Consider the following 22,840-nt stretch of genomic DNA (forward strand, 5'->3'; position numbering starts at 1 on the left):
AAAGGCATGGGATGGAGCTGCTGGTGGTTGCATGGCTGCCTCTGTAGTGGTACTCGGGGACCTTATGACATCCCAGTGCTGGCTCTTGTCTGCAAGGTCCTGTCAGATGCCCAAGCCCAGATTCAGACCAGGTGGTAAATATTAGTATTAGCTTCTGGTCTTTAAAACTAGCGGCATTTCCACACTCTGTGAGTGAAAGCGCCCGGCAGGAGCTATGTCAGATGTTTTGGCTGCATCCTGTGCATGTGCAGGTGGTGAATGCACAGCACGATGATGGTCTGGAGGCTGCTGAAGGCTGTGCATGGGGCAGGGAGACCCTGAACTGCTGCAGAAAAGATTGAGTCTCAGTCCATCCTCTGCTGCTCAAACTCCTCTGCAGTCAGATCATGAATGTGCCTGTATGCGGGGTGCCCCATGGCACGTGTGTTAGCTCTGGAGAGTTCACTTGAAGCTCCCAGGTGTGCAGTGACCCAAGAAAGGCTCTCAATTCCAAGACAGCAAACAGCCCAGCGTGGCAGCTGACTTGGCAGAGGCTGCTCCTCATTGACGTGGTGCTGCTCGTGGGTGACGGCAGTGGGGTGGAGGAGGGGGCCAGGCCAGGCTGACGCTGGCCAGGACCCCTCTGTGCAGGCTGTCCCCCTAGGACCATGCTGAACGTGCTGCTGCTGTGCTGTGGGCTGCTGCAGGGGACCCAGGCCATCCTCACCACCGACCTTGGCCACGGCCACCTGCAGAAGGTGCGTGGTGGGCCGGAGGGGACAGACAGAGCCCGCTACTCCACCCTCCTACGGAAATTCAAGGAGGTCTCTGCGGAGCCAGTGGGTGAGTCCTGCAATCCCCCTGCCCACCTGCTGCCCCCCACTAGCTGCTCACTGGCATGCCCAGGGCCCCCAAAATAGAAGTGGGGACCCCACGCCCGAGGTTAGATGCAGGGGATCCCCTTAAAGCAGTGCAGCTTCTCCTATCACTGTGAGAGCAGCCTCCTGCCTCCTGCTGCCGTGACACCTGCGGGGAGTGGGGGGGCTTTTTTTGGAAGGGACACAGGACCATGGGGAGCAGAATCAGAGCAGACCCCCCAGCAGCCTCCTTGTCCAGCCCCTCTGTATCTCGCAGGAGCTCTCCCCAAGCTGGGGTTTGAGCAGATGGCCCTGGCGGTCCAAGAAGCTGACGGTGATCTGGTGCAGAGAGGTGGCATGCTGGAACCGCAGGTAACGCTCCTTGAGCTTTCTTGCAGACACCCCAAGGAGTGGGGTGGCCTGGGGCCACAGCAGCCTGCTCTGTGCCCCCGGGACCAGGGGTGGTTTGGAGCCCAACATGGTGCTGCCTGGGAAGGGAGTATCTATTCGTCATCTGCTGGGGAGCAGCCGGGGCTGGGACGAGCTGCAAAGGGCTCTGGCACTCAGAGCAGGGTGGTCCAAGCCTGCACGCCTGCTATCGCTTTAATTCACCTCAAATGCAGTCCAGGAAGCCTCTGCAGAGCAGGAGCTCACCAGGCAGTGCCATGTCCTGCCTGGCTTTGAGCCCAGCGTCTCTGTTTGGGCAGAAAGCACGGCACCCTTCACTAAAGTCAAGTCTGTGCTTCAAAATAAATGTGTGCATCAAGGCCTTGAGACATGGTGGATGAGGCAGTGTTGCCCACAGAGAGCCCAGATTTCCTACAGTCTGAGCCCAGAGTTGAACATGACAGAGCTCTCTGCTGCTGGCGGTGGCAGGCTTCAGCAGCCACTCTTGGCTCTCTCCCATGCAGTTCTTTATTGCTGGCACAGTGGTCCAGCACCAATTTTTTCCCTCCTCTTCCTCCTCTCTCTCCGGCAGGCATCATCCACAGAACTGCAAGCTGCGGGACGAGAAGAGCGCTCCCCCCGCCGCTGTGTCCGCCTCCTGGAGTCCTGCCTCGGGCATCAGGTCCCCTGCTGCGACCCCTGTGCCACCTGCTACTGCCGCTTCTTCAACGCTTTTTGCTACTGCAGAAAAATCAGCACCAGTTTCCCCTGCGGCAAGAACTAGTGCCTGTGCCACAGGGCTGCCTGCTCCTTGCCCACGCGTGTCACCTCCTCCTCTGCAGCTCTAATAAACCAGCCATTTGCAAAAGCCATTGCTGAGTGGGAATGGTTCAATGCCTTTCCTCGACGTCTCGGAGAAGGGCAGTAGCAAGATGGCAGTACCTGCACCCAGGTGGGCACCCTGTCCACACAGCCACGAGTCCAGGGCGCCTCTGTGTAAACAAAATGAGATTTTTTTTTCTGCAGAGCAGCTCCTGGCTAGATGAGTGGTCTCTCAGCAGGAGGGGTGCCCCAGGAGGTGATATTTTGGCTGTGCTGGGAGCTTTACTTGCGTTCTTCTCCTGTCAGTATCGTGGCAGCCCAGGGTGCTTTACACCTGTGAGCTGTCAACCCCAAGGAATCAGTGACCAAGGGGGTACCCGCTGTATTGACACAGGCGGCACAAAGCATCGCCTTCTCCACCAGCACTAACTCACAAGCCACAAGGGACAAAACGCGTCCGCGGAGGTGGTGAAAAGCCCCCAAACCCGCCAGCACCCCCGCCACCTCCCCCGGCGCCTCCCGCCCTCGCAGTGCCTGCCGGGAAGGGGGCGGGGCCATGCTCGCGCCCCCGTCACGTGAGCGCCGGGCGGGTCACGTGAGGCGTCGGGGTAGTTCTCCCGTCTTGTTGGTGGCCGCCATGTCGTCTTTCCCTGAGCTGTATTTTAACGTGGATAACGGTTACCTGGAAGGGTTGGTGCGCGGGTTTAAAGCGGGGGTACTGCGGCAAGGTGACTATGTGAACCTGGTGCAGTGTGAGAGCCTGGAGGGTGAGTGGCGGTGGGGTCTGAGGCGGGCGGGGACACCCCCCTCACTGAGGGGAAGGCCCGGCCGGCGGGCTGGGGGGAAAGCTCGGCTGGCGTGAGGGTGGGGAGGCGAGGGGCTGCGTGGCAGTAGGGAAAAGAGCCGACAGCGGCGTTTTTGAGGCACTGTCCCCTTAGTACCCCTCGGCTCAGCAGGCAGTTGGTCCTCCCCTTCGGCGGCTCTTTCCGAGCTCAGATGACTCAGTTTCTCGGTCAGCCCGGCCGTGTGATTTGCAGTAGCTGATACGGCGGTTTAAGGAAGCTTGAGCTCCCAGTGCTTTCTGGAGGTGGCCGTATAGCTGTGGTGCATGTCCTGCTGTTGTGTGGAGCCTGGTGGGCTTGTCAGGCTTTGCTGAGCAGTCTTGTTTTGTGCTTTCCCTTTTTAAGTGGCAGGCAGTGCAGGAAACCTCCTTAAGGTCAGAATTCAGATTATTGGGGTAATCTGACTTAATCCCTGGTACCCGTGATCAGTCTTTGGTCATCTAGGAAAGTACCTGCTGTTACTGAAAGATTGCTAGTGGAAAATATCCGGTGCAGACCTTAGTAAATTCACCAGTGAATTACCCTTCGCCTGTAATCTTGAGTTCTCTTTCAAGGCTAATTAGTCAGTGTTAAACTGTTTCTCTGTATCAGTGACCTGCTTAACAGTTTTTCACTCATTGGTGTGTGGAATGTGGATCACAGGTCACAAAGATCAAAACCAGGTCTCTGTTGAAAGTAGGCTAGAAACATATGTATCCAGAGATGTCCGTTGTTTTGATCAACAAGACTATAATTACTGAATTGTTCTTTCTTTTAAAAATACTAGTTAAGTATCAGCTTTATCCTGATGATTATTGCTGAGCAATTGAAATTCATATTGTCTATCTAGAGGGATCCTTGGCCAGCTGAACCCTGGCTGCAAGTTACCTGGAGTTGCTCATGCAAACATTAAATGACAGAATGGGGATGGAGTACTGTTATGTGCCTCAGTCTCTACCTTAAAAATAACCAGGATATTTTTACTTAGGACAGAAGCCCCTTTTCAGACAGACTTTTTTTCAGCTCTTTGCTTGCAGCAGCGTCTGTCATTCTTGCTATGGAGGACAGGGCCTGAAAGAGGGCGGCAGGGGGTATTCATGCTCTCTTGCTCATCAGAAGCCTCAGCATGGCCGAAACTATCACTTTATCGCCTTCCCTGCAGTTAAATTCCTCTTTGTAGTCTTTCTGTATTTTTAGCTTCTCTTTTTTTTCTCCCCTCCTTGCCTTCTAAAATAAGTTGTGTAAACTTTGCTCTCCCTTGGAGCAGTGTTTTCTGCATTTGGAATGAATCAGTTTGGAGTCCCATATGTTTGTCTTGGTATTGTTACTGTCCCATTCCTGATAGCTTTCTGGTGGTGGCTGCTGCTGCTGTGCTCCTTGTTAAGCTTCATTCAGAGCTTGAAGGCTGTTCCAAGTTCACTGCTGGTCTCATTCCTCTTCCACTTGGCCTTCCATGCCCCTGTTTAGGCTCCTGTAGTATACTCTCACTTTGGAGCATGCTTTCTTTTTCCTTCAAAGGAATGTTGCTCTTGATCGCTTATATAGGTCTGTGGTCAGACCGTTTATTTCCTCCATTACTCTACTTCTGATTTCAGTACCTGTTTTATGTGCTCCACAGACTTTTAGCATGTGTTCTTTCTCTCCCAGGTGCTTGTCTGCACTATATCCAGGCAGTGGCTAGCTTATTAGCAGCCAAAATAAGTACCTAGGCATAAAATACTCATACATTCTTCTCTACCGTTTCTGGTTTGTCTTTGCTGTTGCCTCTTGCATGTGAGTCTGGCTCTGTGTTTAGTTCTGGTCCTGAACCAAATGATCACTTTGGCTGTGGAGAAATCCTGCAGGACCAAGGCTGTTTGGGGGCTGGTCCTGGGAATCGGGTATCTGGCTGGTCACTGGTATTGGCGTTGCTTGGAAGACATTGTACTTCCAGGTCTGAAATGCTGCTCCCTCTTGTGTGCTTGGATTGGTCTGGAAGCACGAAGGAATTGAATTCAGGACTTGGGCTGACGGCTTAGTGCTACTGGAAGGAGATCATGCTTTTCTGTGTGATCCTCTGTTGCCTCTGCTTGCCTGATCACAAAGTAAGTTGATTCAAGCTCTTGGTTCTTGGTGAGCCAGAAATAGCCAAATACGTTCTCTGTGATCAAGTGGGCTCCTGAGCTACCTTAAGAAGCTGGCAGGAAAACTTGATGAGGATTGAGGGGAGGGTGTGAGAGCTGTTTTGGCTTAGGCTTTCTCTTGAAACCCTCAGCAATAATAAGTTTAATCTCTTCATCTCCACAAGTCCTGGTGCTTTTGTTGTGTCTCAGCCAGAGGTCCTTGTGTGCTGTTCAGCTGTGCTGGATATGGCTTGGAACCTGCTTGGTCCTCTGTTGCTGCCAGTTCCTGCTTCTGACGCAGGGTGTCAGTGGAGGACTTGGAGCTGCTCTCCTCTGCTTCAGTGGTGTGAGCATGGATCTGTTCTTAAGTGAAATCTGTCTTGGATAACCAAACTTATGAATCACTCAGATTTCTACTGTCAAAAGGATGGTGAGCCATCTCCAGCTCCTAAAAGCCATGATAGCCTCTTAGAGGTCTGGTATCATCTCTGGAGAATAAAAAGCTGTTGTTGCAGTTGGACAGTAGTGCCGCTTTTAAGGAGCAGAGTTTGGTCTGGGTCTTGAATGAAGGTTATCAGCAGGCTTTACTATTGGTCTGCAGTGCTCCATACTGCAAAAAGTATATGGAGCCTGGGAAATGTACAAAAGCATCTTCTCCAGAAACAGGAATTTCTGTCAAGTCAGTGTTCATGAGCCTATTGTTAATATTCCTCTTGCTTCCACAGCAACAGCATAGGAAACAGATTTCTTTCTGACCTGCCAGTGTGATAAAGGTAATCGGCATGGTGAAATCCAGCAGCAGCATGTCACCTTCTAGCTGGGTAATGAGGCTGTGAAATAGCCAGCTGAGAAGTGGCAGGTAGTTGGCTCAAGCTTGCTAGTGTGGGCCTCTGGAGAGGCTTTCCAGAGGCTGCATGTTTCTACCACTACCACCACCACCACCACCTCTCTGTGGGTGCTAGTGTTTCTGTCCATGCAGTCAGCTCAGCTGTGTACTTGCATGGCTTATAGAAACAGTGTTGTACACGTGGAGGGGTGAGATCTGTCCTGTCTTTGGCTTAAGCTGCGCGTGGGACTAGTCTCATGCTCCCACAGGGGTCTGTCATGTTTTATTTGTGCACCTCAGCCTGCAGTTTATCAGTCTGCTGTGGACTTGTCCCATGAAAACTCTTGCTATTTCAGTCCTCGTAACCCCAAGGTAATGGTGTCATGTCACATCAGGTTGGGGAAGAGCAGAGTAACTGAAGATGTGTCTGGGAGGTGAAGGGTGGCTAGGAGGAGTAAATACATGTAATTCTTTTAGAAAGAAAGGATTTCTAAGACTATGGTTCTCTCCTCACTTTGGTCTGCAGACCTCTATTTCTAGGAAGCATGCGGGTCAACAGTGAAATTGGAGAGCTTGAAGCAAGTAGGTCGCACTTGTCCTAGACTCTGACTCCACACCAGCTGGAGGGCATGGTGGTCTGCCAGAACAGTACCCTCACACATGCCAGAGCTTTGTTTTCTGTCAAATTAATCTGTAGCAATACGTAGTGAGCACTAAACTCTTGATACAGGGCTAGATGATGTGGAATAAACCATGACTGGACAGGTTGGTGGGTTCTTCTTGAGTCTTGAAGAGTATTTCCAGGGTCACTCTGCATGGCCCCTGCCCTTCCCCGGAAGGGGATTGCTGCATTCAGTCACCTCAGGAGTGGGTTGCTAAAAGGTTGCTGTCCTAAATGCCTTTTCAGTCTAAAGAAATCCACTTCTCTCCCAGTCTCTCCTCTTCTCTCTCCATGCAGAGGAGAGATGATGAAATACTGAAGTGCACTGAGCACACGGTTGAGCCAGTGTGTAGTGAAAAGTGTCTGTCTTCCCATTGTCTAACCACAGGACACCTAGCTGCACTGAAGCAAAGGCCTCCCTGAGCAGAGCTGTGGGCTCTTGCCTCCAACAAATGGATGTCAGGAAGCGTGTCCTCTGTGCACCAGGCTTTTGAGTGCTGTGTGCGCTTTTGTTTTCATAGTCCCAAGGTTCTTTTTTCTCCCCGGGAGGCTGCCTTTGCTCTATGATGTTACATACTGAGTGTTTGCTGTATCTCCTTTTGCTGAGAGAAGAGTGGGAGAGGCTGTGCTACCATTCTCTCTCCCATTTTATCACTGTGGTCCTGGGATTTGGGCCCAAAAGGCTGGACTGGGCTTTTCTTTCAGCTTAACCACATGGGCAACATGTCCTCTCTTGTGTAGAGAAGTTGCCCTGGTACCGGAGCTACAGACTATCTCTAAGAGTGCTTTTGGCACCTTGGTGAAGCTCATGGTGTTCTGCTGGGTGTGGGGGGAATGGGATAGATCCTTTTCTATGCAGCTCCTTTGTTGTACAACCAAGCAAGGCCACTTGGTGATCCTGAAGTGTGGCTGTGCCTAGATCCATCTTGAACTCTGAGAATGGTTCAGTCTGAACCCTGAACTTGGTGGGTGTAGAAGCCAAGCCATAATGTGGTAGGGACCTTTCAAAAGCACGATGATGATGCTCTCGGTCTCCTGACATCTAGGAGCCCTTTGTGAAAAGCTGACTCTTGCTTGCTGGGACTCAATGGGAGAATGGGCCCTGTCCCTGATAGCTTTCCCTGCCAGGTGAGGTAGAGCATATGGGAATAGTGAGATCATTCCTGTCCTGTGAGTGCTGACTGCTCTTGCAGCAACAGAACAGTAGCTGAAAGGCTGTTCTGCTAGTCTTGGTGCTTTGTCCTGCATCCTCCAGCGTAACCACTTGCTGTGACTGGTTAATCATCTCTCCTGTTAAAATAAGCTCAAGGAAAACATTATTTATTGGAAGAAAGGTGGCACTTCTGCGGCCTGCTAAATCATGGTGGCAAACAAGCACTGCGGTCTGGCTTCCTGCAGGGTTCAGCAGAGGCTCTTTGCTGTTTGTTCTGGCCTCCTTTACAGGGCAGAGACCTGCTTTGTAGCTTCCCTTAGCTAAACTTCAAGCAGCAGCTGAGGCCAGCTGCTCAGCAGTAGTGCAGCTTCAGGCCTTGTTTGGGTCCTGCCCCTCATTAGAAGATGATGGCGTCTGGGTTTCCTGGCAAGTACTACCACTCAGCAGCCTGTCGGTGCTTTCATCGTGTTGTTTTTCCACTGCTGTCAGCTCCTGCAGTGTGAGACTGCTTTCTGCCCTGTTTCTCTTAGCTTCTGATGATTTGCTGTCTCTTCCTTAAACAGCTGCACTAGGTGCCGGGCTGATGTCCTGTTAGTGTGCTGGACTTCTGAGGTTACAGCTGTGACTTAGTGTGGTCTGCTTTTGGTGAGGGGTTGGGGGAGAAGGATATGCAGGGGTGAAGTTTACTGAAGATGCAGGCAGATTAGGAGGGGTTACCTCACCCTTTGGAAGGATCAGGAGAAGGCTACCTGTTTGAGGGAATCCAAAGGAAACAAGACCTGGCTGTGCTGGGAGTGAATTCAACCTCAGGAAGGGTTGGGCTAGAAACACAGGCTGCTGCCTGGTACTGTGGACATCCCAGGTAGAGAGGTGAAGAGCTAGAGGTGAGACACTGATGAGGAAAAGCACCAAAGACACTTCTCTGTCCCCAGCTGTGGCCCAGAGGAACTTGCTGCCTGACAGCAGAGGAGAGATGGCACATCACTGCTGGTGGTGTGCAGCCCCAGAAAAGGTCTTGAATTCTGTGAGGAATGAAGGGTCTCTGGGTGCTTCTCAGGTGAGATTTCGGAGAAGCAGCTTCAGGAGTGTCTGAGGTGACTATAAACAGACAGCAACAAGCCAAATGGTAACGACTGCAGCCTTCTGAAGGGAGACATGGGCAATGTAGCTGATCTGCAGACTGCTGTGTAACCCTTCAGCTACTTCACGGCTTCAGGCCTGGGAGATGGCAAATGATATTTTAATTTTTATATATGCAGTGATAGGCCCAGGTGCTTTGGTGTGAGATGTCAGGGTTACAGCAGATAATTGTGTGAAAACATCAGTTCTGCTTGGAAGCTGTGAAAGCTAATTCTGTGCTTGTGTGCAAGAAGACAAATCAGTCCTTGCCAGGAAGCACTTGAGCCCGAGCTTGATTCAGAGCTCTGCAGTGCAATTATGGGAGGATGCTGAAGAAGTAAGGGGTGGAAGTATGAGCTGGTGGGGTCATGGGTTGCTCTGTCTGAGCAGAGCTTACAGGACAGGCTTTGACTGACAGATGTCTGAAAGACTGAGTAATGGCTTGATTCCTTGTTATGACAAAGCAAAGCAGGAGAGGATAGTAGTATTCCTGTGTATCTGAAATCTCTCAAGAAAATGTCATTTGAAATGTCAAGGTGTGGTGTTGGCACAGCGCTGTGTTGAATTAAGCTTCAGTTTTGTTTATGCCTCATGTACAGCCAGTTGCATCAAACTAGAGGGCCTCATCAGAGAGCTGAAAGGAGCTGGCTGTAAGTATGTGTCATGGTAATCTCGAGTGCTGCTCTGCTTGAATACACAGCAGAAAAAGGCTGTCGTTTTGACAAGTTGCTGGGCTGTTGCAGGAGGCAGCTTTCTGGGAACTGTGACCTGGCCATAATTTACTAGCTTTTGCGGGGGAGGAGAGAGAGAACAAGAGCACGGTAATTCAAGCACTCCCTCGCCAAATGTTGGCTTGGTCTGTTTCTTAAAGTGCGTGAACTGCTTGGAAAAATGCCGAAACAGGCAAACGTACTTCTCAAAAGCAATTGCTCGGTTGAGGCTGCGTGCTGCTGTTAGTCAGCATCTGGAGGAGTTCATCAGGAGTGCTGGGCTGTAGGTGCAGGTGTCTCTCCCTTTTGGCAGGCAGCTGGGGAAGAGGCATGGCAGAAGACTCAAAGCAAGCACCTCACCGATATGCAGCACATAGGACCTCAGGCAGCCGCCCCTGCTGAGGTGCTGCGGTTGCTGCCAGAGGCCGACTCCAGCTTGGTCTGAACTTGCATTAGGAAACAGGAACATGAGCTTTTGGAGAGTGTGGGGCTTGCTCAGCAGTGGGTCCACTTACTAGTCACAGTGCTACTGGGACAGCCCTTCTGGCAGGGGATTCGTGAAACCATGGGATTAGCTCTTAACTGAGAAGCCTGACATGTGAATAGCCCAATTAAACTCAGTGGCCCAGCAGCTGGAGGAGGACAGGCTCGTGTAAGGTGCTGGTACGCCATGGGATGCATTGGGTCAGGGTTTATAAATCCGGTCCAATTTTTGGAAAACATGTTCTGTTCTGTCTGCTTGGATGCTAAGAGATTCAGAAGAGTTTAGTTCCTGCAGTTTGTGGCTGGCCTTCTCCGTAAATATTAATTCCAAGTGTTACATAAACATAGCTCTTATTCCAGTTGCAACATAATGTTGTGCTGGCTCTTGTGCTGTGGAGCTGGGGGGACAGCCTCCTCGTCGAGTGGGACAACATGCTCTGGGAACTTGCTCAGAGCTGTTGAGGGAGAGGCTGCAAGTGTGCAGCTTGTGTCTGGTCTAAATGCGATGCAGCTCTGACCTCCTGGGAGTGGATGGTACAGCCAACTCTACTTTTTGTGTCACTAGCATCAAGTGACCCAGTAACAGGGTGGCTTCTTGCAGCCTCAAAAGTAAAAGCAGAGTTGCAGGTCATGGTGACACCAAAACGAACTGATGGTTTTGCTGTAGCAGAGTTGGAGTTGAGGAAACAAGCCAAAAGTTTTTGGAAGCTTCACTACCGAACTAAGACATGGTAGGATACGCAATAACTGCTTCCTCTCCAAGGTCTTGTATAGCTGCAAAACAACATCACATGCCTTTTTGGGCAGGCTTAGTTTTCTTGAGCTCTGCACAATTACAGAGAACTGAATGTAGGAGGTATATAAATGTAGCTGGTGCAGTCTGGAAGACAGGAAGTCCCCTGTGTCTTCCCCTGCAGTCTGATTTTATTGGTGCAATACTCTTACTGGGACCTTTTCTCTCATTCATTGAGCAACTGCTGAATTTTGCTCTGGGCTTTCTCCAGCCTCCACTAAAAGCAAACTAGTAAAACCCTAATCTGACAGTGGAACTTAATTTCCATTCGGACTCCAAAGCTCATCCTCCAAGAGTTCTCGGAAGGATGAATGAAACTTATTACAGTGTAATTCCAGTAGATTTCCTCTCTGTAACTATATCTTAGCTTTCAAAAATCAAGCAATTGCAAAGCAGATGACAGAATTCTTTGCATGCAGGGTGCTGCCTGTGAGCTGGGCTTTTTGCAGGGTTTAGGAAGTTATCATCATCAGTAACAATCCTGGTCAGGCTGAATGGAGGTGAGGGGTGTGTTCTGATCATTTTGGCATGATCCAGTGTTTGACTTTGACAAGGGTCATGCTGAAAACTCCATTGTCTTGAGTCATCTGGATGATGTTTTCCCACCTTGAAAGTATAAGTTGATAATGTTTCGGTAGAACAAAACACAGCTAGATAGCTGCAGCATAGTCTGGGGAGCAGAGATCTAGGTTAAGTTTCTGTTTTGCGTCAGCTGTGATGCGTGTTGTTGGGAAAGTAGCTCTCTTTGGACTCCTTACTAGAAGTAAGGGCACCACCAAACTCTCCTATAAACTGCTGAGAAACATGACAGCAACTATTTAAGTATCTGGCCTTTCCCCCCCATAACCACCACCTGTTTCCTGTGAGACTTAGCAGTGGTAACATCTTCATACCTAAAAAGCGCTGGCTCAAAAACATCTTTGCTAGAACCCCTTAGAAATACCTAGAAGAGTTAAAGTCAGCTTGAAAGCCATTTCACCCTTCTACCCCTTGGGCTGAGGACAGTATTGCACTGGACTTTACACCCAGCTACAGGCACAAGCTGGAGAGCATCCTCCACACCAGGCTCCAAACTGAGCTTGTAATGTCAAAAGATCAAATTCCTCAAGCTAGGCTGAGTCCTTGCTCTGACCTCGGTGCTGTGGATGTTCATGCCATAACACTGGACTCGTACGGTTCAGTGGAAGGGAAAGGCAGCCTCAGTGCTCCTGCTTCAAAGAAACCAGGGAGAAATGTCTGGTTTTTGTTCTCTGGACGGTGTGTTCACATCTGGTTTGACTAAACTCTTCCAGCTACATTCCTTTCCCCATAAAAGTCTTGAATCCCTAGGAGGGTGCTTGCCTAACCGCCCCTCTGAGGTGAAGCTGAAGGGAGGTGAACATTGTGTACCAGTGCAACTAGTAGAGCTTTGAGGAGGAGGATTATATGACGTTCCTCAGTTCTGGATTCAGTTTTTCCATAGCGACACTGAAATGCTTTTGGCTCAAATAGGCCTTTTATCTTGACAGAGCTCAGCATGTTGTGGTTGCTTCTTGGTTAGGGCTGCAGCTTGGCTGGCCACCTGACCTGTAGCAAGGGTAACGGAAGAAACAAAGGTTTCCTCTACTTGAAACTTGAGGAGGGGAAGGCTTCTGAGCATATTCCTCCATCCTGGGCAGAGGTTGCCTGCCATACAAGAGGGATTTAAATGGCCTTCCTCTTCACCAGTCTCTCTCTACCTCTTAGTGCCTGACCTTACTTTACCAGTATAATTTCAAGGTTGCTGTTAGTGTCTTTTTGGCTTTGAAAGCTTTTCAGGTGCTTCCACTAGTATCTGAGGAAACTTGCTGGTGGGTACAGATAGGTTTTTGGTCATGATTTCTTCAGAGAAGCCTGCAGCCAGAGCCCTTTTGGCTAAAGGAAGTGCCTAAGTTGTTTAGTTTCTTTTTTTTTTTAAGTTTGCTAGCAAATACTTCCTAGAAAATCAGCAACCTTCCGTCTTGATCAAGCACGGTGGACGTGTGTGCTCAGTTACAAAGATAGTGTCACAGTTTCCTCTTTAAGATGAGGCAAGGCTGGTACAGTGAAACACCAATCTCTTCCTGCATTTGGTTTGTCCATGATAAAACTGAGCATAAATACAAGTGTATGACTTAACATATAGGTTTTGTCTAGGTGATCTTTCGGAGAAGGGAATGCCTAGAGAAGTGCTGAGCACCAGCTTTCTTGGATATGCTCACAAAACCCCCAAACCCAGCACAAACCCTGTAGAGTGGAATCATTCTTTCTTTTTCAGACTTGAAACTTCACCTCCAGAGCACAGACTATGGGAACTTCCTGGCCAATGAAGCCTCCCCACTCACTGTCTCAGTCATAGACGACAAGCTGAAGGAGAAGATGGTGGTGGAGTTCCGTCACATGAGGAACCACGCATATGAGCCCCTAGCAAGTTTTCTGGACTTCATCACGTGAGTGGCAACTGTTCGTGAACAGCATTTGAAACCTTGGTGTTCTTCCAGACTTGAGGGCTCTCGGGCCAGTTTTCCACACTCAGCCCTGTAGTTGCTATGTTTTCTGCAGCTTCTTGAATGAAACTGGTTTTGTTGTATCTGGAGGTCTCCAACCAGCAGCACAGTATGACTATGTTGTTGAAGGGTTCTGCAGTTCTGCTCCCAGGGTATGCATGCTTCACTGGCACAGCTCCTTAGCTGCCTTCTGTTGCAGAATTGGTTCAGTCTCTATTGGAGCTGTCACTTACGCTTGTCCCATGTGTTAAATGTTCCTGAGACTTTTAAAAGTGATCCTGCTGCAAAACATATGCATGCCATGCATGTGCATGACAGCAGTTGCCTTCTAGTTTTGACTCACCGAGGTCAATCAGCCTTCATCAGGCTGCTGTGATCCTGCCATCCCACCCCAGGGGCTGTAGGCCTTCCTCTGATCCCCTCACAGACTGGCTCAGGGGTTTGAGCTGGCCAAAAATTGAACAACTTTTCCCCTCTTGGGCTTAATCTTTGGCTGATTTTTCTCAGCCAGCGCTAAGCGGAAGGGAGGGCCTACAATATGCAGCAGGGTAAGACAGGACTGCAGCAGCCGCAGCATGTCCCTGTCAGCGCATTAAAAGACATGGGGTGTGTGTGCTTCCACAGCAGGTTCAGCTGAGTGAAAAGCTTGAAATCGCACAGACCTCGTTTAAGTATCTTCTAGCAGTGTTGCATAGCCTTCTGCTTCTTTGTGTGCTGCTCTTGTTTTGATCTGCAATAAAATGAAATTGCTAACCTCAGTGAGATACCAGTTGTACTAGTTTGCATCTGAAACATGGAAGTAAAATTGCCTTTTTTCCTTTCCTTAGTCTGTGTTCCTGTAAGCTCTAGTTTGGCTTGAAAACTGCATAGCCAGTGGCCTTCTCTAACCAGTAAGGAGACATGTCATGGCCAAAAGTTAATTTCTGGTTCAGTAGAACATGACTTTAACTTTCATCTCTAAGAAGATGATTGTACTCTGTCCTTGAGTGAGATAGCTGATACATCATCATTCATTTATTTGGTATAATGAGCATGGGCTCATCGCAGGCACTCTGGCAAATGATGTTTAATCTTGCATTTTTTGCAGTTGTGTGTGCATTATCTTGCTTGCCACCTAGAGATTTTTGAATGATGCAGGCTAATGTGGAAAGGCCTTTGTGGTCGATTCAAAGATTTTTTTTTTTTTTTTTTTACATTTTGGCCTATCTGTGGCATCTCCTGCATGTGCAAATATTGATTAAAGACCTGTCTCTCTGCTGTATTCCTTCCTGTTCTGCCCTCTCTATATTGGGACAGTAACACTAATTTTTCTAACCCAGTGGCTCATACCTGTTATCTTCTGGGTTGCTGTGCTAAAGCTGCCTGTCTTTTAAGCCTTTCTTATTTTCTAAGAAATAGGTTTTTTTTCTTACATACCTGTCACTAAGAATCATCACACTTTGGTATCTGGCTAGAGACGTGGAGCAAGACATCAGCAAGACATTACCAAGCCCTTGTTTTGCAGCAGTGTTTGCAATAGATGAAGCAGTTTCTAGGTCATCATCTTAGTTGTATGGAGCAATCTCTTCTGTTATCTCAAACATAAAATATTCAAGTTAACTTTCAAAACACCTCTACCATCTTTAATTTGCTGTAAAGACATCAGTACCGTTGGAGCCTGGCAATATTAGGTAGTTTGTCCTCCACTGGTGCTTTTCCTTTGCTGCCCTACAGGTTTATGGAAATGTCTAGTCTCTATGGAAGTATCATAGTAATCACTAATGGTCTTTTCTTTTAGCTTCTGTCATGTCTTTTTAAAGGCAATAGTTTGGGCAGGACACATGAGTATCTTGCAGGCTTTGCTGTTCCCTAACAGTCTCACTTTGAAAATAGACAGGTGGAAAAGATGAACTGAAAGGTCTCAGACCGTGCCTCCCCTGATGACATGCTGCATGACTTGATAGGAAGGGCTGTGAATGGCTGTGGAAATCCACTTACCTGTTACACCAATCCTGTTGACCTTTATCCTGTGCCTACATCCAGCGCGAGTTATGCAGAAGACCTTGAGCATCTCATGTGATAGGCTGATAGGCTGGTTCTCACAGCTGTTTGAATAACTTAACTTTAAAACTAGTGTTTTGCCCTCAACTTGATTTAACTTTGATCTTGCCCTGCTACTTTCTGATTTTGATGAGTTCTCTATAACAAAACAAAGCTCTGTGCAGATATCTGTATCTCATGTTTCTTCCTTGAGTTATCTTCACTCTCATCTCTTCTTTTTTTACCTGCAAGACTTCTTTAATGCCACTGTCTTCAGTGCTGCCTAGAGGAAGGCAAAAGGTGAAGCAGGAGAAAAGCTGTCTTCCTACATGAAGTGTCTCTACTCTCTTGCCGAACCCTTTTTGCAAAGAGTCCAAGTGTTCAGTTGTGCTTTGGCATGGTTCCACTGCTCCACCAATAGAGGGGTCTCCTCTGGGTCTTATCACACCAGTGGCATATTGATGAAATAGAGAAGGTGTTACCAGCTTCATCTGGCCCAAGGTGGGAGTCGCTATTAATGTTTTAGGAGCTCTAATAACTTTTAACGATGCTACAGACAAGTTAAAGCAGAAGAATGAGGACAGTGAAACACCAGGAGTTTGGAGAGAGTGCTGATTTTTGCCTAGTGGGTCTTAATATCTTCTGTTGATAATACTAGTATGTTTAGTGACAGGGCTAGAAGAAAAGAGGGTAGACTAGATATGACTTCTTGGGTTGCCATTTAGGCAGTGATTTGTTCTCTGAGACTGTCCTGTTGGTTGCAGTAGGTTTCGGTTTGGGGCAGGGGGCAGAATTTTCAGGGATTATTGTCCCACTGACAGCGTGAAGCCTCTCATGCATGTCCCAAATAGTTGGAGTGGAGAACAGCTCTGTTCAGAGGCTGGCAGTGTGTCTTGTACCAGTAGCCTTTGTCTAACCCAGGGTGGTGTGTCAGCAACATCAGAGATGTTTGGCTAAAGGATGTTGGCAGTGCTGGGGATGTTGTGCCTGTGCAAGTGGTGGAGGTACTGTGTCATCCTGCCTACCCTGGGTGACACTGGCACAAACATGTGCCGCTTCATCATCTTTTCCGGCTGGGCACACAGATAGGCATGATGGGGTGATTTATCTTTGCCTTTAAACCTGACTATTTCCCACTCTTTTATCTTAGGGCAGTTAATGAAGCTTGAGCAGGAAATAGTAAAGACTGTTCCTGTTAGAAAGCTCAGGGCCAGTGAGGCACCAGGTGGTCAGAAGAAGAAATTGTACTCAACTGAATGTATCCATATGCTAAAACCGTACAGGCTGAATTGAAATAGAAAATGGTAGAAAGACATAGAGAGTTTGAGCAGGGCTGCCTTCTGCAGGAGGAAAGCTTGAGTTCACTGCAGTTCTCTTGAGAGAGAGGCATTGGGTTGTAAACAGAGATCTTTAAAATCAAGTGGAATTGTAGGAGGTGTGTCTGGCTTAAAATGGAAAAAAAATGTTTTGTAGCATGTCCAGTTCACTCAAACTCACTGCTGCTGGACACTTTGTTATGTACTTACATTTTTTGCCTGCTTAGAAATGTTGGATAACCTCACACAAGACAGGCCCATCAATGCCTGTTAAACACCTGGGTGCCATCTCACTGTGAGTGGCCAGGGTGTAGGTGGCTGGTGCCAGGGTGTGGATCAAGCATTTAAAAAGCATCAGGCTTTCCCCTTCATGAATGTCCTGCTGGACCTCTGGGGTAGTCTGGAGTCAATCAACAGGTGACTGTTGTGCTTGTTTCTGGAGGATGCTCAGATCTTAACCCAGGGCACATTGCTGAGGAGATCTGGGGGAACTGTCTGATCTTAGGAACAGCTGTAGTCCTTGTCCCCTCTGATTGCTCCAGAGCCAACCTGCCAAAAGCTATGCTGTTTGTTCACATGTGGGATTATGGTATGTAATTTCTCTTGCCTCTTCTAAATGGTCTATGAACTAGGTGAGGACACAGGAAGAAGCAGCAACGGGGATGGTGTGGGGACTCTGGAGCACCAGGAGACTCTGTGCTCCTGGTGTGCTTTCCGTTCCCAGCTCCAAGGAGATGAGGCAGTGCTGCCTGCTGCTTGCCAGAAGGTGGCACTCGAGCCCCGTGGCTGCCTGTCCCAAGGTACACATAGCACTCTAGGTAAGGATGGGCACCTATGGAGGTGGGCAGGAGTTAACCTGTCCCCTGAGTTTAGGGGGAAAGGACAGTGTTTAAAAGCATATGAACAAAACAGACCCGAGAATGCAGCTAGGCAGCAACCCCAAAGCGAGGTCTTTGCTTCCCAAGTCACTTACTGTCACTAATTTTTATCCTGTTGTGCTCCTCTCCTGGCACCATGCGGACTCTTTCCTGGCTCCGATTGTCTCCAGGAACTCTTCTGTGGCAAGTGTTGCGTTGTTAGTACCAAAATATTGAGGAAGTTGGCCAATTTCCCTTTTGTTTTTTCAAGTGGTGGCTGTAGCTGGCCGCCTCTGCCACTGTGTATCATGGCAAGGAAAAGCTCAACTTGTTGAGCCTGCTATGGTCCCTATGAAACACCTGCTGGCTCTGTGTCTTGCTATGCAGCTCTTCTCTGGAAGGCTGCTGGTGCTTTCCTACGTCTTTTTTCAGCCAACCATAGTAGGTTCTGACTGATAGGCACATGTTGGCTGTTAACAGCTCTGCTCAACACAAACAATTGACTGTTTGGCTGAGAGAATGCAGCAATGTTCTGTAGGGCAGCAACAAACAGGTATTAAGTGTACTTGAAAGAGCCAAACCCACTTCCTGAATTCAACAAGCACATATTGACTTGTGGGATGGAAGTGGGTTTTAGGTTCTTCTCGGTGATGTGCTGCCCTGCCTTTCTGTAAAGGCTTTGTTCTTTGTGTTAGCCTAACATGGTGCCATGTCCTACCTCTTCTTCCGTCCAGTGTTCCTGTATACGGTTTAGATAGAATACTTTATCTGTGGTTCATGGTGTCGCTCCTGACTCCAGCCTGCTGTAGCCTGATTGGATTGTCAGCCTTAGTATTTTTCCAGGGGTGGAAGGAAAAGGGGTGGGTTTTTTTGCTTTTGCTTCAGTACAGTCTCTTCCCTGCTCTGCGAAGTCTGGTTTCACAGCAGCCTGATGTGAGGGCTTTGGCAGCTCTGATGTGGTGGGCCCCTTGAGCCCTTGCAGCAAGCTGATGGGCAGAGAAGGGTTCGATCTCATGTTCAGGTGGGGGAGCTTCTGGTAACTGTGTAGAAACTGAATCTGCTGTAGGAGTGAGGTCTGGGGTGGGGAGCTGCATCTAAACACACTTTCCAATTCTGTGATCAAGCCTGTCATCAGAGGACTGAATAGGTCCTTTTTGTCTTTACCAGTCTGCTAGGGCTGGGAACTGGGTTCTTTGTTGCCCTGAGGATGCCGCTGGGAACTTGGCTTTCAGTATGTTTTTTGTCGTCACAAGACATGTTTTTGATGAGACTGCATGTACCTTTCCCCCTTGTGCATGCCTTTTCTTAGCTGACACTTCCCTCTTTTACCTTCTCCCTGACCCAGTCCTGTTCTGCCTCTCCCCTGCACTGGATAGATCTAGTTTCTGCTGCACAACTTTGAGTTCAAACTTAATCTTGCAGCAGTGGTTTTTTCCAGAGCCAAATTGTTTCAGTTGCTACTTGACGTGAAGAGCAGTAATCCTCTCTTCTGGACTAGGACCTTGCCTGTCTTTATTCTAAATATACTAGAGCGTGCATCCTGCCATAACTGTGGAGGTTACAATGCGGAGACTACATGCTTTTGAAGTCTTGCAGGAGAAAAAACTCCAAATGCTTTACATTAGACACTTCCAGTTTATTTGGGCAAATGGAACAATCTGAAGGATCTTTCCTAATGCTGCTGTGGTTAAAACTGTACTATACTATTTTCAATTAGTTGTTGACTTGATGGCGGTGGGATCGGGAAGCAAAAATTACTGTAGTGGCTGGGGAACCTGCAATAAAAGGTTTAAGAGCCTTTTCTGGCAGAGATGGTTTTGGCAGAGAAGCATAGTTTTCTGACAAACAGCTTCCCTGTTTGCAGGGAGTGCAAAGTTGAACTGATAAGCCAAGTTCTTGGAGGGATTATGCAATATTCAAAATAAGAGGGCATGTAACTAATGGTCTGAAAATGATGACAGGCTTGCGTTGTCTGGATGGTAGCATCAGAACTCCATCTGTTCTCCTGCATACCCAAAGGATACAGATCTCATACCAGTTTCTCAGAACCAGTGTCTCTGAAAATGCACTGGGTTGCATGCCTAGTGGTGGCCGTGGAAGTCATCTTTCAAAATGGAGTGACTGTGGGTGTCCTCATCAGAAGGGGACTCTTTGAAAGGTGGATTTCACTGTGTATTATGTTGAGGGGATGCTTTTTGTCCCAAACCTCAAGTGCCTGGAGAATACTTCATTTGGCCGGTGGATTTGAATTGGAACAGTGTGACCTTCCTCCTACTGACCAATGCTGTTCTTTGCTTGGAAGGTGTTAGCATGGTGCCTAGCAAACACAGTGAGCCACGGTAATGATCGGAAAAGCTAGCAAAGTGTTATCGGTGGCAGTAAAGGTGCAGCAAAATGCTAATGATGAGCTCCAGAGGTAGGCCTGCGTTTCACTAAGATAAGAGAAATCTTTAATGAAACTCTGCAGTCCTGAGGAGGGCCTATAGCATGCAAGCTGTGGCTGAGTAGGTGAGAACACAGTGTCCCTGGATAACATCCCTGTCCAAGCTGATGCTGTTTCGTCCAGAGGCAGTGTGTGGACCTAACTATCTTCTTAGGCTTTGTTTAAAGCTGAATCCCTCTGGTGATTCTGTAACTCACAGGAGCAGTCCTTCTACTTCTCCCATGTTTCTTCTCTCAGTCTTTCCCTCTGCAGGCTGAACAGCATGTCTGTTAGAGTCATAAAACAGGGAGGGAAGGAGTATGTTAGGAGGCTATCAATGCTCCTCTGATGAATTTATGTGTGGTTGCAATGTCTCCAGAGGACAACCTGCATGCAGCGTGTTTGGTTGGATGAATGTTCACCGAGTACTTCTGTCCCCATGTAACAACATGTTCTTTCCTTGACTGAAACTGTTCTCAAGGTCTTCTGCTGCTGGACCTTAGCAGCTTTCATTTTTCTTTTACCTTTCCATCGATTTGCCTCACCTAGTGCTCTAGGCTGGCAAGTTCAGCCCAAAGAAGGCCTGGAGGCCAAAGGCACTGCTTCTGAAGACTTCTTGAGGCACCTTGGGTTCTAGTCCCCTTTTCCAGATCCATTCTGTAAGCTAGCTTGAAATCTGGCAAATATTTACATAGAGCTTTGTGTGAATAGTGCAATATTTAGAGGCCAAGCAAAATCTTGTGTCTACCCCACATGGTTTACTGCATGTGAAGTGGGATGATGATTTTTCTTGTTTTCTGCTGGCAGCAGGTCTGTATGCACAGTAACGTTCTGCATGTTATCTGAGCCCAGACCACACATTCGCTGAGAATTGGGTAAGGGTGTTTACGCTATTAAGCTCACTCAGCTTTCTTGGCTACTTCAGGCAGTTTTGGGGGCAATGTGAGTTTGCACAGTGCAGCCTTTAATCTTCTTTTGTATCCTTGGAATGTGTGGGGTTTGTTTTTTGGTGGTGTTTTGTTTTGGGTTTTTTTGGTAGTGCTTTACATGGAAGGAAGGTAAGAAAACACTATGTGCAAGTTTGGTTTTTGCAGCTGGTCTATGTGAAAGCAGCATGATTAGATGTTTCTGTTCAATATTTGAAATGTAATTAGTGCTGAAGTCTGCTCAGCATAGCACAGAGTGCCAGGACTCAGCCCTGCATACTAGCCTAGTGTTGCTCAAGCTCTGAGGTCAATCTTTGAGGCATCAGGTTTAAGCAACCAGAGAGTTGTGCATGAGGCTGCAAGGTGTTCAAAACACTCCCTGATATTTCAAGGGGTCTGTATGCATCTAAAAAACATCATATTCATAAAGCCTCAAAATTCAAGTACTTCATCTAGGTTTTTTCTCATCAGCCTTTAACACAGCTAACACTGTATGACTGCTTATAAGTTACTGGACAATACCATTGGAAAACTGAGGTCAGTATCCCAAGAGACCTGAACTCGCTAAAAGATGGTAAAAATCATGTGGAGATGCAGCTAAATATAGATTAATGCTGAGAACATTCCTGGATACTTGGATTTGAAAGGCTGCTACACGCTCTGTAATACTGTGAAGTTATAACTCTCTGCTGTGAAATGGTCTCGTTGATCTAAGCTTAGCAGGGTACCCGCTTACTGGCTGAGTGCCCTTGGTTTGTGGTAGCAACCATGAAATTCTCAGCTTTCTCTTTTGCAGGTTCATGAACCTACCACTTAGGTGTGGTTTTTATTGGTGTGAGTCTAGGAAAGACAGTGGGCAAAGATCGGAAGAGATCAGTGTGCTTTGAGCAGAGACCATCATATGCTGCATCTACTCTTGCTGTTCCCTGGGCTGCCTGAGTTTCAGCGGCAGATGAGGGGTGAAACTGCTCCTGGCCAGAAGCTGCTGGTCTGACTTGTTCTAGTTGGAGCTGAAAAACTAGATTTAAGGATTTGACTCAGTTCATCTACTGTCTATTACTCAACCAAGCCTCAGTGAGGCACTGAGGTCTTCCTGATGTGCTATATCCCTCTCCTTTCCAGTGCAGGACAGCAGTACGGTTATTTACTAATGATCTTAAAATAACACTCCAGGTACTTGTATCTCTGCTGTTAGCGCTTTTCTTAGTGTCAGCTACTGCTCTTTTGTGCTTTGAAGTCTGTGTGGCTTTCCCCCATGACTGCTTACATTCAGAGCTTGAGAGAGGTGTGATAACTGGCTCTGTATACCAGCACCTTTGCTCAGGTCTCGAACCCAGTGGGATAAAGAGATGGGTCTGTGTGCTTATGCACAAATCTGAGGAAGCAGCAGTACAACCAACCCGAAACTTTTTCCTTAGATTACTTCCCCCCACTCCAGACCCTGAGTACATGAACTGGATGAGCTGCAAGAAGGAAGCACTAGATGCTAAAGTGACTATAGTAAAAACAACTTCATTATCATTTAAAGCTGTCTCTAGAATTCATGCCGAGTTCAGAGCAATACTCTGATCCCGCTGGAGACTTCCCTTTTTCATCCCAAAATAAACACGTGCCTCTACAGTAATCTGAGTAACTGCCCAATGCAGTCACATAGTGACTTTTGCCTTGCTACCATTAGTCTGCCTTAAAATCTAATGCTGGTTTTGGAAAGCATTAAAGTTGCCTGAGCAATGCAGTATCTTAACCCATCCTGGCAAAATCCCCGAGCCACGGCCCGGTTCTTCCCTGCTATGCACTTCTGTATCAGCCCGCTGCTCTCTGCTGTCCTCATGACCCCTTGCAGAGCAGCTGTTAAGCTACAGTTTGGCAAGGCTTTTAGAGGATCCCTGAGAAATGCAGGTCATGCAATGTTCTGTCATTAGTCATGCTTTGTGACCACTTGCAGTATTGTTTATGGTTTCTTTAGTATCCTGGAGCAGAAAGCAATAAAAAACCAGCCTATCTGCTGTAGGACAATGACTCTTTATAATTAGATAAGATTAGGTAGTCGGGGAGGGAGAAGCCCTAAGTGTCTTGGGGTCTC

The 22,840-nt window shown here is 48.0% G+C and overlaps 2 protein-coding genes across 2 annotated transcripts in view; both read left to right on the forward strand.

Moving 5' to 3' along the window:
- The first annotated feature begins 617 nt into the window (after positions 1–617).
- On the forward strand, positions 618–2,043 carry AGRP (agouti related neuropeptide). Its single transcript, XM_075100988.1, has 3 exons — positions 618–822; positions 1,114–1,208; positions 1,816–2,043. The coding sequence occupies exons 1-3, from the start codon at positions 648–650 to the stop codon at positions 2,005–2,007; spliced, it is 462 nt and encodes a 153-aa protein (XP_074957089.1). The 5' UTR covers positions 618–647; the 3' UTR covers positions 2,008–2,043.
- A 581-nt stretch (positions 2,044–2,624) lies between these two features.
- Positions 2,625–22,840, forward strand: part of ATP6V0D1 (ATPase H+ transporting V0 subunit d1) — a 36,048-nt gene continuing 15,832 nt past the window's right edge. The window contains exons 1-2 of the mRNA XM_075101840.1: positions 2,625–2,812; positions 12,989–13,160. Coding sequence (XP_074957941.1) covers positions 2,683–2,812; positions 12,989–13,160 — 302 coding nt within the window. The 5' untranslated portion in view covers positions 2,625–2,682. The remainder of the gene's footprint in view (positions 2,813–12,988; positions 13,161–22,840) is intronic.

The sequence above is a fragment of the Phalacrocorax aristotelis genome, chromosome 8 (assembly GCF_949628215.1).
Source record: "Phalacrocorax aristotelis chromosome 8, bGulAri2.1, whole genome shotgun sequence".
Classification (NCBI taxonomy): domain Eukaryota; kingdom Metazoa; phylum Chordata; class Aves; order Suliformes; family Phalacrocoracidae; genus Phalacrocorax; species Phalacrocorax aristotelis.